The following is a 15,428-nucleotide window of genomic DNA, read 5'->3' on the forward strand; positions in this document are numbered from 1 at the left end:
AGACTGCTGGTGGCTGGCCACCAGCAAGGTAAGATGGGCCACGCCTCATTGCATGTCATCCACCCTGATGTCACCCACTCCGACCAAGGGCCCTCCCCATGGGCACCACCCAGCCATAGCAAGGGACACTTGGCAGGATGGCCATTGCTGGGAGTCCCGATGCCCTAGGAAGATAGGCATCTACTCCTTGGCATATGCGGGGAGTTAATGATGCAGGCATCAGCAGAGTGATCCCTGTGTTGTCAGGGGGCTATAAACCAGCAGGGTATATGGTGACCCCACCACAATGGAGTGGGCTACCGTGCTGGATATCAGGTGCAAAGAAGCCCATGGTCGTCGTCGCCACAGAAAGCGACAGCATAGTGGATGGTGGAAACTGCACCCAGGAATGTATTCTCATCCAAGAGATCGAGAGTGAGCGGGACAGCAATGCGACAACGAGAAAGAGGGGTAAAGATCTCAATGCATGCTGTGGATACTGTAAGAAAGTAAATTTATACAGAGAGAAATGGTATAAAAATGTAATGATTATATATTTGCAATGATATGGAAGAAGATACATGTTTACTCATTGTTCATAAGGCATGTATCATCATCTGAAACTAACTCCATAATAATTGCCACAGTTATTCTCAAACCACTGCAAATATTAAGATTACAGTTTTATCGAGGCCAGTATTTATGTAGTATAGTAACACTTGTCACACCTAATGGTCAACAACTGTGATAAGGTGCACATAAATCTGCTGCTAATTATAGTGTCTAATCCATTTTGGTTTTACAATTCAGTATGTCAGAAGAAAGTATGTCACAGAAAACATTAACACACTTGCAGCTGAGCTGCTGCAACTTGAGTGCTGGGTTTTATTGATAAAACTTTGATACATTTTGTGCCACTCACATAAAGGATGTATCAATGAGGCAGGGTGATTTGAATTATCCAGTTTGGGCAGGAGATGATGTGTCATGGTTTAAAGTGTCCTTTCAGAATATGAAGGTCTGTAAACCACAATTTTGTTACACTGATGCAAATATTGACAAGTTAACACTGATAGAAAAAGTTTAACATCATAAGCAACATGTATTTATGCCATTTTGTTCCAAATTTGGTTTTGGTTGGGACAGAACGAAAAATACATGCAGTTACACTGTTTGCTGGATTTGATTAGTTGAAGTGGTGTCAATATGTCAACTGAAATGTTTCTCATTGTCTGTTTACATGAAGGCAGAATATGATACACACCCTCCTAGAAAGGAGTTGTTAGGAAGTAAGTTTACTAAAATCTTATGTAAAAATAGGAAAATTATCAACAATGAGGAATGTATATGAGAAAGATAGATGATACTACACTAGATGATGATTTACAGCAGAAATCAGGAACATTAAAGATTATCAAAGCCAAAGAGACTGACTGCAAACCTATGTCAGCAGAAGTAACTGTGGTCTGTGGGTTTAAGTTAATCATCTGATGATTTTACTCGGCATCATATTCCGATATCATTAGTCACAATCTATTACTTCTGTATGCTCAAGGCATTTCTGTGCTATAATTTCAGGATATTTTTGATTGAGCCTACAATGGAAAATATCCTGGATTTTATAGCTTGGAAATATATTGGGCATACAGAAGTAGTAGGTTCTGAGTAAATTGCTCAGTATCAACTGATGAAGTACACATACCTTATCAAGAGGAAGGGGGGGGGAGGGGGGGGGGGGATATTCCATCTTGTGAAATAATACTGCACACATGGTCAGACAACTGCCTTAAATAACTAGAGCAGCAGTTGACATGCATAAAAAGATATTTTGAATGCCCCAGCTACAAATACACCTCACAGCCATCAGGGAAAGGGGGATTAATTGCCCTTAAGCTATTACTGTAATGATGCTGACAAAAGGAAAAATGTCATTAAAAATGTAGGACACAGTTTCGATTTGGGTGAACTGTTCTAATCACAAAAAAAACCTTACTTAAGAGATTAACTGAGAATGATGAGTTCACACACAACAAACATAGAATAATGATGGATAATGCTTGCAAATATTACAAACTGTTGCACTGATAAATTTGTATGAAGTAAACAAATTAAAGGCAGCAAAACTTACTTTGGTTTAATGGTACCAATTGGAGAATGTGGCAAAAACAGAGACTACCATACTTCTGCTATAAGATAGACTGCTGCAAAACAGAACAGCATATATCAACGTATCTTGTGCATCCACAGGAAGAGTTATTCATGGAGCCTACAATAATTTTCAGTCAGATACTAGTGAAAAATTTTCAGAACATACTAAGAAATGTCAGTCATATGATAAGTCAATGAAGGGGTCCAAAACTCTCAGCCTATCTTTTGTGAATTAATCTGGTGTTTAAAATAAAGACAAATACAGAAGTCGACAAATTAAATGACACATTAAGAAATTCATTCATACAGAAGCAATGTTTGGACCTGCAAACAGCTGCACATAAAGAGTATAGATTAAAGTACCCTTGTACCTAAGTGAAAGGGCAGGGATGGGTTTGGTTCAAAGCAAATGAAGCACCATACCGTGGATTTCCAGTCATATTTCACATGAATACACTGCCAAGTTAGCCCCTTTTCTTGCTCATATTTATCAACAAAGTCTCATGCAGCGAGCAGTCCATGTGATGAAAGTTATGCAGGTTACTCTAGTTTACGAAAATAGTAAAAGAATTGATGCACAGAATTACAGACCAATATTGCTGTTACCTATGTATTACTGGAGCCTAGAGCATAGTCTAAGCCCAAACATTATGATGTCCTTGGAGGGAAACAAACTTCTCACAGAGACTCGACATGGATTCAGGAAAAACCTTTTGCATAGAACACTACTTGCTTTATTCATACATGGTATTTTGTGAAGAGTTAATGCTGATGAACAGGTATATTCTGTCATTCCAGATTTCAAAGTGTGTCCAACATTGCACCGCACCAAGTTATGACTGTAGGGATTATCTTTACAGATATGCTATTAGCTTCATGAATTTTCAGCTACTAGAACCTAGTACACACAGGATAGTGAATGTTCAGTAGGAATGAAAGTTACATTGCGTGCACACCAAGGAAGTGTCACAGGACCACTAATGTTCTCAATATATACAGAAAGAGTTATCAGATAGGATCAGTGGCATTACCAGATTGATTGCTGATGATGCATTGTCATGTTATCACCGTAGAAAAATGCTGACAGACATGCCCAAAATTTGCACTTTGCAATGAATGGCAGCTCTCTTTAAACATACCATACATAAATGTATGATAATGCCTGTAACATGGATTAAGAACCTGATAGTAGGTGATTATAATATTAGAGGTGGACATCTTTGGCACATCACACTGATTATGTTTTCAGGGGTAATTCTGTGAAGCACATGAAATTGGATGATCATGTAGACTCTACAATAGGGGTGGTGAATTAAGACTTATGTTTCTCAGAAAGGTTCAGCAGAAGTGCAGTGTACATATTGATAAAATGTATACAGGATACTAATGTGAGCAAATGTAGAGTACTACTTCAGCATTTGAAGTTCTTACTCAGTAAGTATGACAGCAGAAATCAAATGAAATAAGACACACTGCAAGAATCCTCATAGGTCAGTATAGACCATATGGAAGCGCAACAGAATGGGTATTCAAGCAAGACTTTAACAACTACATTGCAATCAGTTTGTACCTCACACAGGGATCATAGGACTAAGGTACAAGAGATTAGGCCAGGTACAGAGGCAGGCCGGCAGGCAGGCAGGCATTCCTCCCTCCCTCCCCTCAAGGAGTACAACAAGGGTGTAGCTTATCAGCAACATAATTATATATATATATATATATATATATATATATATATGACACAATCAGTGAATGGAGAACAAGAACACCATGAAGCATAAATATTAGGGGGAAGGCACATCAACACACTGTTATTCACAGATGATCAGGTTGTCAAGACAGCTATGATAAATTAGAAAGAGATTATGTGTGTGTGTGTGTGTGTGTGTGTGTGTGTGTGTGTGTCTCCTTTTCTGAATAAGGCTACTGCCAAAAGTTAGATGTGTAACTGTCTTGTTGCGCCTGTCTGCAACTGAACAAGTCATCTTTACGGCGAGTAGCAATCTAACCTTTTCCTTTTATTATAGATCTTCCACTGTTTGATGTTTATACTGTTGTAATTTAGCAGACTCAATTATTAGCATCATTTTCCTGTTCACAGAGTACCTTTTCCATAGTTGCCATTTCAATATCTTATTGACAAGCCGATGCTTACTACACCTATCCTCATGAATAGCAATAGCTAAATCACATTATCAGCCACTTTCATAGATATTGAATAAAAATTTAGTAGCTCAGTAAAGACTGTCACAGGAATACTATTCTTATGACTAGAGCAAAGTTGTTTATATGATAATATTGATACAGTACCTGACTCGAGCGACTCAGATTAAGGAACATTACTACATAACCATGAATACTGTTCACTCCATGGAGGAGAGGTAAGGAATGCACCGAGTTGAATGCCACCTCAGCATTTGCTTGTATTGCCAGTTCATGCAACAATATGGAGCCATTTGCATTGATAGTGGCCAACTGAAGCTCAGTCATACGACTAAGAATAGTTTCCATATTTTCCAGGCCAACCCTGAAGATTTCTCCTTCATGTGTAAGATTCTGTAAATAAAAAGCAAATAGGAATTATCATATCTTGTCAGTTCATATGTGCACAGAGGTTATTACCACTAACAGAAAAAGCTACATTACATAACATCCATGGTCAATAAAAAGAAATATGCACAGTATGGCCACTGAAAAGTCAGGTTATAAATCTGAATTGCATCATTCATTTCCCCAACAGAAACATGAATATATAAGCACATTTCAGACCTTATTCACATACATACACTGTCGTGCGATGTTTTTTTTTATAAAGAACAAGAAACTTTATATTTCATAGATTTATGTAGACTAAGAATAGTGTGTGAAACAGAAATAAATAATATTCCAGATATAAAAGTAGTTAATGACTTTAAAAGAAGAGTAAGACCAACATGCTACACATCTTACCTTTGCCATTTCAATGAATAACCCACACAATGAAGGGGAAAAAAAATCAAATGTACAAAACTCTCTAGCATTGAGCAATAAGCTTATTATTATGGAATGAGAATGTGTCTAATCTTGCCAAATCCAAAGATTGGTTCCTGCATAAAGCATCATCAGCTGAAATGAATAAAACTGAAATTGTGGCACAGGCACTACACACACTGTTCTCCCCACCAGAACAGGAGAGCACCTTCTCCTGTTTCCAACCATTTTGAAACAACTCCATTTTAAGTGAGCAGAGGACAACTACTCATGACCAAATTGTTTGTACAACTCAGCTCAACTTATTATTCATTACTTTCATTTTCTCATCTCCTGTTTTATTGATTTATTTCTCTGAATTCCTCTATGCCCCAGTACTCAGAACAATGAGACTGGTATGATATTTTTGACTACTTTAAAAGTTGTACACCTTCAATGGAAATTGTAGTACACAGAAAATTTAATTGCGTGAGAGAGTGACTGGTACAGCAGGGAGTAGAATGTGAAGTGAACTTACTTCCCACCTCACTAATTATTAATGGATTGCAGTGGGGAAACAAGGTATGTGAATGATAGCACCTCCTCATGTAATGCTGGGAGCATAACTTTAGAAATGGCAACAATGTTTTGAACTTTCTTTGGAACAAATTGTCAGTTGAAGGAAGGTAGGGGTTTAATTTACATATAATGAGGACATTAGATATGGAGCACAACACTGACTGGGGAAGAATGAGAAGGAAATTGGGTATGGCCTTTTCATTTCAAAGAAACCATCCTGGCATTCACACTAATCTATTTTGTGGAAATTATAGTAATCTAAACCCAGATGACCATATGGGGGTCCAAACCCAACTACTCCTAAACACACATGCCAGCGCACGTACCTCGAAGTACAACTGCATTGAGTGGCAATCTCTGCTAGGCTATGTAGTGGATGTACAGAACAGGTGTGAAACAGGGTGGTGGGAGGGACAGCAGGATAATGGTGGGGGGGAAGATACTCTAGTACTGCCTGTGCATGTGTGTAGGGCCATGGTGGGGACAGTATGGTAGGATGCTAGGTGCAGCATCAGGAGCCCTCTTCCATCTAGGTCTTTTCCATGAATATAAGCCATGGAGCAAATGGCTGGGGACAAGGTTGGAATAGGAATGTAGAAGGACACTGTGTAGTTTGTATGCCAAGTGGAATAACACTGTTGGGGGGGAGAAGAATATAGCTGAGAGGACACATTTCAGGGCATGACAAAGAGGTAGTCAAAACCTTGGCAGAGAACGTGATTCAGTATCTCCAGTCCAGGATGATACTAAGTCACAAGGAATGTACTACTTTGTGGTCTATCAGCTGATATTTGAGGGTTTGTAGGCGACTGTGGTCACAAGGCAAGAGATATTATTTCCAGACCCTCAGCATATTTGGAAACTGACTGCATATCACTGCAGAAGTGACAACCATGGGTGGTTAGGCTGTATGGAAGGGACTCACTGGTGTGGTATGGGTGTCAGCTGTTGAAACTGAGGTATTTCTGGTAGATTTGATGTGGACAGAGGTACCTGTAGTCCATTCATGAGATGGAGGTCATTGTTGAGGAAGGTGGCCTGTTGGACTGAGGAGGACCAGAGGTGAACAGGGGAGAAGGTGTTGACATTCTAGAGGAATGCGAAGATGTTGGCCTTATCCTAGGTTCATATCATGAAGAGGTCATCATTCAATCTGAGCTAGCTGAAGAGTTTGTGATTCTGGGTTGTTAGGAAGGATTCGTCTAAATGACCCATGAAGAGTTTGGCATAGGATGGTACCACACAGGTACTCATTGATACACCACTGATTTCTTTGTAGGTGATGCCTTCAAAGGAGAAATAACTGTTGGTGAGGATATAGTTGGCCATGATGACCATAGAGGAAATTGTAGATTTGTATCAAGTTTGGCATTGGGAAAAATACTGTTCAATAGCAGCATGATCATGGGTATTAGGGATGTTAGAGTACAGGAAGGTGGAATCAACAGTGGCAAAGCAGGCACAGGTTGGTGAAGGGACAGGAACTGTAGGTAGTTCATAGAGGGATTGATTAGCATCATTTACATAGGAAGGTATATTATGCCTAATAAGCTGGAGATGTTTGTCTACAAGGCAGAGTCTTTCTATGGGGGCACAGTGTCCAGCCACAATGGGACATCATGAGTGGCCGGGTTTATTCATTTTGTGAAGAATAAACAAGGTAGGAGTTTGGAGAGTGTTGGGGGCAAGGACAGAGATAAGACTCAAGGTAGAGGTTCTGGGATGGACCTAGGGGTTTAAGGAGGGTCTGGAAAACATTCTGTATCCCTGCAATGGGGTATCTGTGGTGGAGGTTGTGGGTGGACCAGTCTGACAGTTGGTAGAAACCCTGAACTAGATAACCGCTGAAGTTCATAACTAGTACTGGAGCCTTTGTTGACAGGTAGGACTATAAGATCAGGATCAGTTTTTAAGTGGTGAACTGAGTTTATTTCTGCATATGTGATGTTTGTTTCCATGTTGAAGGATTTGGGGAACAATGGTTAGATTAGCACATTCTGGAAAGTTATCAGGGGTGATTTGGGATGAGTGAACGAGACTCACCATTAGATGGATGAGTAAACTGAGTAAGGCAGGATTCTGTTTTGCTTTTTAGGTTGAGTCTGATTAGTAGGGTTGGTGACAGAAAAAGTGTTTTTACTGTAGGGCTGTGAAACAAGAGCACAGGTACTAAACAAGCCAAGCATGACAATTTCTGCCTGGGGCAAAAGCTGAGCTTCTGAATAGGACTGATACTTCAGTGGGACTGAAGCTTTTGGAGGCAGGTTTATAATTGTGTTACAGGTCTATCTAGGCTCTTAAGGTTGGTTGGTTTGTGGGATTAAAGGGACCAGACTGCTACGGTCATCGGTCCCTTTTTCCAAATACTAAAAACATCCACAGAGAATAAAAGCGATTAACAGAATAGAGCACAGACGACACAGAACAAGAGAAACTTAGACAAAGACCAGACAAGACGAACTAAAAACATACATAGTGTGACGGTGGTTGGCCGACCATAGAAACAAAAAAGGAAAAGCCAACCACCGAGAAACACATTAAAACTCAGACTAAAATCGTAGGCCCGAGGCCAGAATCAACACAAAAGGACATAACGAAAACTCAGACTAAACGATAAAAACACCCTGCCCGAATAAAACTTAAAACTAAGCCAGCCATAGCAGGGTCATCAGTTAAAAGGGCAGTGAGTGTATCAGGCAGCGCAAATGTCTGCCTGACCACAGCTAAAAGTGGGCAGGCCAACAAAATGTGGGCCACTGTCAAAGCCGCCCCACAGCGACATAGAGGGGGGTCCTCCCGGCGCAGTAAATAACTGTGTGTCAGCCGGGAGTGGCAAATGCGGAGCCGGCAATGGACTACTGAGTCCCTGTGAGTGGCTCGCAGGGATGACCACCACACGGCTGTCGTCTCCTTGACAGCACGGAGTTTATTACGCATTGTCAGTTCGTGCCATTCATCGTTCCATAGTGCAAAAACTTTGCGGCGTAAGACTGCCCTCAAATCAGTCTTTGGGAGGCCAACATCCAGAGATGGTTGACTGGTGGCCTCTTTCGCCAGGCGGTCAACATGTTCATTGCCTGGGATACCAACATGACCGGGGGTCCACACAAAGACCACAGAGCGGCCGCAATGGGCAAGAGTATGCAGGGACTCCTGGATAGCCATCACCAGACGAGAACAAGGAAAACACTGGTCGAGAGCTCATAAACCGCTCAGGGAATTGCTACAGATCACAAAGGACTCACCTGAGCAGGAGCGGATACACTCTAGGGCTCGAAAGATGGCGACCAGCTCAGCAGTGTAAACGCTGCAGCCAGCCGGCAAGGAACGTTGTTCAGAATGGTCCCCTAGAGTTAGTGCATAACCGACACGACCAGCAACCATCGAACCGTCAGTGTAAACAACGTCAGAGCCCTGATACGTGGCCAGGATGGAATAAAAGCGGCGGCGGAAGGCCTCTGGAGGGACTGGGCAGCATAAGCGGCCAGCAAACGTTGGCACCGTAACCGCCAGGGGAGGGACACCTGCCTCCCCTAGTATGCTGTCCACAGGGCTGGTGCGGAAAGCACCAGTGGCAAGCTGTATGCCGCTGTGTAGGATTGGGTCCAGTACCCGCAGCGCAGATGGGGATGCTGAGCCATAAGCCAGGCTCCCATAATCCAGACGAGACTGAATTAACGCCTGGTAGAGCCGTATCAGGGTAGATCGGTCGGCGCCCCAGCGGGTTTGGCTCAAGCATCTCAGAGAAATTAGATGCCGCCAACACACCTGTTTAAGCTGCCGAATCTGAGGCAGCCCAGTCAGCCGGGCAGCAAAAACTACACCCAAAAACCTATGGGTCTCCACCACAGCAAGGAGTTCGTCGGCAAGATAAAGTCGCGGATCAGGATGGAATGTTCGGCGCTGGCAGAAATGCATAATGCGGGTCTTGGCAGCCGAAAACTGAAAACCATGCGCTACAGCCCAAGACTGCGCCTTGCGGATAGCTCCCTGTAGCCGACGTTCAACAGCTGCAATGCCAGTAGAGCTGTAGTAAAGGCAGAAGTCGTCAGTATACAGGGAAGCGGAGACAGAATTTCCCCACGGCCACAGCGAGCCCGTTAATGGCTATTAAAAACTGGCAGACACTTAAAACAGAACCCTGTGGCACACCGTTCTCCTGGACGTGGGAGGAACTATACGAGGCCCCGACTTGCACGTGGGAGGTACGATACGACAGAAAATTGCGGATAAAAATCGGCAGAGGACCCCGAAGACCCCATCCATGAAGCGTAGAAAGGATGTGATGACGCCATGTCGTATCGTACGCCTTCTGCATGTCAAAAAACACAGCGACCAGGTGCTGACGGCGGGCAAAGGCAGTACGGATAGCCGACTCCAGGCTCACCAGATTGTCGGTGGCGGAGCGGCCTTTACGGAACCCACCCTGAGACGGAGCCAGAAGGCCCCGAGACTCCAGTACCCAATTCAAGCGCCGGCTCACCATCCGTTCTAGCAACTTGCAAAGAACATTGGTGAGGCTAATGGGACGGTAGCTGTCCACCTCCAGAGGGTTCTTTCCAGGTTTCAAAACGGGGATGACAATGCTTTCCCGCCATTGCGACGGAAACTCCCCCTCGACCCAAAGACGGTTGTAAAGATCGAGGAGGTGCCGCTGGCAGTCCACTGAAAGGTGTTTCAGCATCTGACAGTGGATGCCATCTGGCCCAGGAGCGGTATCAGGGCAAGCGGCTAGGGCACTGCGAAATTCCCACTCACTGAATGGAGCATTGTAAGATTCTGGGTGGTGGGTGCGAAACGAAAGGCTCCGACGTTCCATCCGCTCTTTAATGGAGCGGAAGGCCAGTGGGTAATTGGAAGAAGCAGAACTAAGAGCAAAATGCTCTGCCAAGCTGTTGGCAATTTCGCCGGAGTCTGTACAAACTGCTCCATTCAGTGAGAGCGCAGGGACGTTGACAGGGGTCCGATAGCCATAGAGGCATCGGATCTTGGCCCAGACCTGCGATGGAGAGACATGGAGGCCAATGGTGGACACATACCGCTCCCAGCACTCCTGCTTGCTTCGGCGGATAAAACGTCGGGCCCGCACACGCAGCCATTTGAAGGTAATGAGGTGTTCAATGCAGGGATGTCGCTTGGGACGCTGTAGCGCCCGCCGGCAATCTTGAATCACCTCAGCGATCTCAGGCGACCACCATGGCACAGTCCGCCACCGAGGGGACCCAGAGGAACGGGGAATGGCAGATTCGGCGGCAGTAACTATGCCGGTGGTGACCCATTGAACCACCACATCAATGTCATCATTAGAGAGAGGCTCAATAGCGGCAGTGGAGGAGAACAAGTCCCAGTCAGCCTTATTCAGAGCCCATCTGCTGGGGTGCCCCTAAGAGTGACGCTGTGGTAGTGACAGAAAGATCGGAAAGTGGTCACTACCACACAGGTCGTCATGCACACTCCATTGGACAGACAGTAAGAGGCTAGGGCTAAAGATTGAAAGGTCAATGGCGGAGTATGTGCCATGCGCCTCACTGAAGTGTGTGAAGGCACCATCATTTAAAATCGAGAGATCGAGCTGCGACAATAAATGCTGAACGGTGGCGCCTCGAACTGTTGCCACTGACCCACCCCACAGAGGGTTATGGGCGCTGAAGTCGCCCAATAGCAAGAAAGGTGGTGGCAATTGGGCTATCAGTGCAGCCAGGACATGCTGCAAGACATCACCATCCGGTGGAAGGTAAAGACTGCAGACGGTAACAGCCTGTGGCATCCACACCCGAACAGCGACAGCCTCTAAAGGTGTTTGGAGAGGGACAGACTCGCTGTGTAGAGTGTGAAGGACATAGAGGCAGACGCCACCAGACACACTTTCATATGCTGCCCGGTTCTTATAACAACCCCGATAGGCACGGAGGGCGGGGGTTCGCATTGCTGGAAACCAAGTTTCCTGAAGAGCAATGCAGAAGAAAGGGTGAAGGCTGATAAGTAGGCGGAGCTCAGCTAGATTGTGGAAGAAACCGCTGCAGTTCCACTGGAGGATGGTATTGTCCATTGCGGAGAAAGGCGTGACTGGACTGGGAAGGCAGATTACGCCCCTGGGTCACCTGCTGCCTCCGATGGAGCACCCATGCAAGTGCTATCCATTGCGTCTGAGGGATCGGCGAGATCGAGGTCCTCAGCGGATGCAAGGGTCTCCACCTCATCCTCAGACGCAGAGCTTTTAGGTAACGGTAGAGTAGGTGCCACCACAGGTGTCTTGGACTTATGGGTCTTCAAACTCGTTTTCTCTCACTGTTCCTTTGGCTGCCGTTGTTGAGAGGGCTTATTGGAGTCAGTCTCTGGGACCGAAGGGGATCGCGAAGCCCGTCGACCAGCGACCTGTGGCTTCTTCAGCCACTGGTTGGTGTCTGCTGTGCCGCTGGCAGGAACTTGGGAAGGGAGTGACCCAAGGGATCCCTTCCGAGCGAGAGAATCCGAAGAAGACTTACGCTTCTCCGGCTTAGAAGTGGGGACTGGTGTCCCCGGTCGTTTAGTGGGTGCTGCTCCCGAGGTAGATGGTGTGGGAGTAACAGCGAGAGAAGGGGCCCCCATCGTCAAGGGGGTAGGTGAGGTCCTCTGACTCTGAGAGCTGACTGTATATCTTGCAGCTGAAGGAGCAGGAGCAGGAGTGACAGTGGAGGCATAAGATGACATAATGCGCACGGGATGTAGCCGTTCAAATTTCCGCTTGGCCTCAGTGTAAGTCAGTCGGTCCAGGGTCTTATATTCCATGATTTTGCATTCTTTCTGTAAGATACTGCAGTCCGGCGAGCAAGGGGAATGAGGCTCTCCACAGTTGACACAGACGGGAGGCGGAGCACATGGAGTATCGGGATGAGATGGACGTCCACAATCTCGACATGTTAGGCTGGAAGTACAGCGAGAGGACATGTGACCGAACTTCCAGCAGTTAAAGCACCGCATCGGGGGAGGGATATAGGGTTTGACGTCACACCGGTAGACCATCACCTTGACATTCTCTGGTAAGGTATCACCTTCGAAAGCCAAGATGAAGGCACCGGCAGCTACCTGATTGTCCCTCGGACCCCGATAAACACGCCGGACGAAATGTACACCTCGGCGCTCTAAATTGGCGCGCAGCTCGTCATCAGACTGCAAAAGGAGGTCCCTATGGAAAATAACACTCTGGACCATATTTAAACTCTTATGTGGGGTAATGGTAACGTGAACATCCCCCAACTTGTCACAAGCAAGTAACCTGCGTGACTGGGCAGAGGATGCCGTTTTTATCAAAACTGACCCAGAGCGCATTTTGGCCAAGCCCTCCACCTCCCCAAACTTTTCCTCTAAATGCTCTACGAAGAACTGAGGCTTCACGGATAGCTGTACCATCAGCTCTGGTACAGACGAGATACCTGGGCGAATACACGTCACTGTCGTTCATTACCTTTCGTTCCTCCCATGGTGAGGCGAGGGAGGGGAACGATTTGGGGTCATAAACGTTACCTTTAAAATGGGCCCTCGAACGCTTAGAGACTGCTGGTGGCTGGCCACCAGCAAGAGAAGATGTGCCACGCTTCATTGCGTGTCATCCACCCTGATGCCACCTACTCCGACCAAGGGCCCTCCCCACAGGCACCACCCAGCCACAGCGAAGGCCACCTGGCAGGATGGCCATTGCCGGGAGTCCCGATGCCCCAGGGAGATGGGCATCTACTCCTTGGCATACGTGGGGAGTTAACGGCGCAGGCATCAGTAGAGCGATCCCTGTGTTGTCAGGGGGCTACAACCAACAGGGTACATGGCGGCCCCACCACAACGGACTGGCTACTGTGCTGGATGTTAGGTGACATGTGGTCCATGGCCGCCATCAGTGCAGAAAATGGCCCTGCACATTGCTTGGCAGAAAGTGCACGCAGGAGCGTATCCATGCGCAAGAGATGGAGAGCGGGCAGGACTGCAATGCAACGACGACTAAGCTGGCGAAAGTTCTCAACGCAAGATGGACACAATGCACCAAGTAAGGCACCCTTCCCCAATCAGCTTGCTCTTCGGAAAAATTTTGAGATATGGAGGTCAAACCCGACAGGGGACCATCACATAAGGCCGAAACATTTGAGACTCCTTTTAGTCACCTCTTACGACAGGCAGGAATACTACGGGCCTATTCTAACCCCCGAACCCGCAGGGGGGAGGCTCTTAAGGGTGGAGGAAGAAGTTTTGGAGGATTTGGCAGATGTAGCAGGTCTGCTGGGTAAGGTGTGACTGCTGTAAGGTGGTGGTGGTGGGGGGGGGGGGTGTGTTGATGGACACTGTTGTTGTCGTAGTGGGCACTGCTAGTCCATGGCAGGAGAATGAGGCAAATAGACAGGATTAGAATGTTGAGGGCTCTGGACTGATGGAATGTGAACAGATAAATGTCAAGGTGGAAGGATGGCTTACTGCTGGACATGGGTATTGTGATGATCAGGCCATCTAGCAGGCTTCCACAAGCTACGCAATACAGGTACAGTATCTGGTAGTGGGTTCTGACTGGGAACAGTGGAACTTTTCTGTACTGCCACAAATAGAAAGAGCAAGGATCCATAATGAAGGGTAACAAACACAAAAACACATACACTATGTTATCAGAAGTATCCGGACACCTGGCTGAAAATGACTTACAAGTTTGTGGTGCCCTCCATCGGTAATGCTGGAATTCAATATGGTGTTGGCCCACCCTTTGCCTTGATGAAGCTTCCAATCTTGCAAGCATATGCTCGATCAGGCGCTGGAAGGTTTCTTAGGGAATGGCAGCCCATTCGTCAAGGAGTGTTGCACTGTGGAGAGGTATTGATGTTGGTTGGTGAGGCCTGCCACAAAGTCAGCATTCCAAAACATCCCAAAGGTGTTCTGTAGGATTCAGGTCAGGACTCTGTGCAGGCCAGATCATGTTCAAAGATACAATTGCCATCCCTGAATTGCTCTTCAATAGTGGGAAGCAAGAAGGTGCTTAAAACAACAATGTACGCCTGTGCTGTGATAGTGTCACACAAAAAAACCAAGAGGTGCAAGCCACCTCCATGAAAAAAATGACCACACCATAACACCACTGCCTCCGAACTTTACAGTTGGCACTACACACGCTGGCAGCTGAGTTTCACCGGGCATTCACCATACCCACCCCCTGCCATCGGATTGCTGCATTGTGTACCCTGATTCGTCACTCCACACAACGTTTTTCCACTGCTCTATCGTCCAATGTATATACTCTTTTACACCAAGGGATGTTATCATTTGACATTTACCGGCATGATGTGCAGCTTATGAGCAGCCACTCGAGCATGAAATCCACATTTTCTCATCTCCCGCCTTACTTTCATAGTACTGGCAGTGGATCCTGATGCAGTTTGGAATTCCTTTGTGATGGTCTGGATAGATGTCTACCTATTACACATTACAACCCTCTTCAACTGTCAGCGGTCACTGTCAGTCAACAGACAAGGTTCGCCTGCACACTTTTGTGCTGTACGTGTCCCTTCACGTTTCCACTTCACTATCATATCAGAAACAGTGGACCTAGGGATGTTTAGGAGTGTGGAAATCTCGCATACAGACATATGATACAGGTGACACCCTATCACCTGACCCCGTTCAAAGTCCGTGAGTTCCGCGGAGCACCCCATTCTGTTCTCTCATGATGTCTAATGACTACTGAGGTCACAGATATGGAGTACCTGGCAGCAGGTAGCAGCACAATGAACTCAATATGAAAAACATATGTTTTTGAGGTGTCC

The 15,428-nt window shown here is 45.9% G+C and overlaps 1 protein-coding gene across 1 annotated transcript in view; it reads right to left on the reverse strand.

Moving 5' to 3' along the window:
- LOC126248719 (E3 ubiquitin-protein ligase HUWE1-like) overlaps positions 1–15,428 on the reverse strand; it is a 454,581-nt gene that overhangs the window by 274,866 nt on the left and 164,287 nt on the right. Inside the window, exon 14 of the mRNA XM_049950025.1 lies at positions 4,438–4,683. Within this exon, the coding sequence (XP_049805982.1) occupies positions 4,438–4,683 (246 nt within the window). The remainder of the gene's footprint in view (positions 1–4,437; positions 4,684–15,428) is intronic.

This window comes from Schistocerca nitens, chromosome 3 (genome assembly GCF_023898315.1).
Source record: "Schistocerca nitens isolate TAMUIC-IGC-003100 chromosome 3, iqSchNite1.1, whole genome shotgun sequence".
NCBI classification, from domain to species: domain Eukaryota; kingdom Metazoa; phylum Arthropoda; class Insecta; order Orthoptera; family Acrididae; genus Schistocerca; species Schistocerca nitens.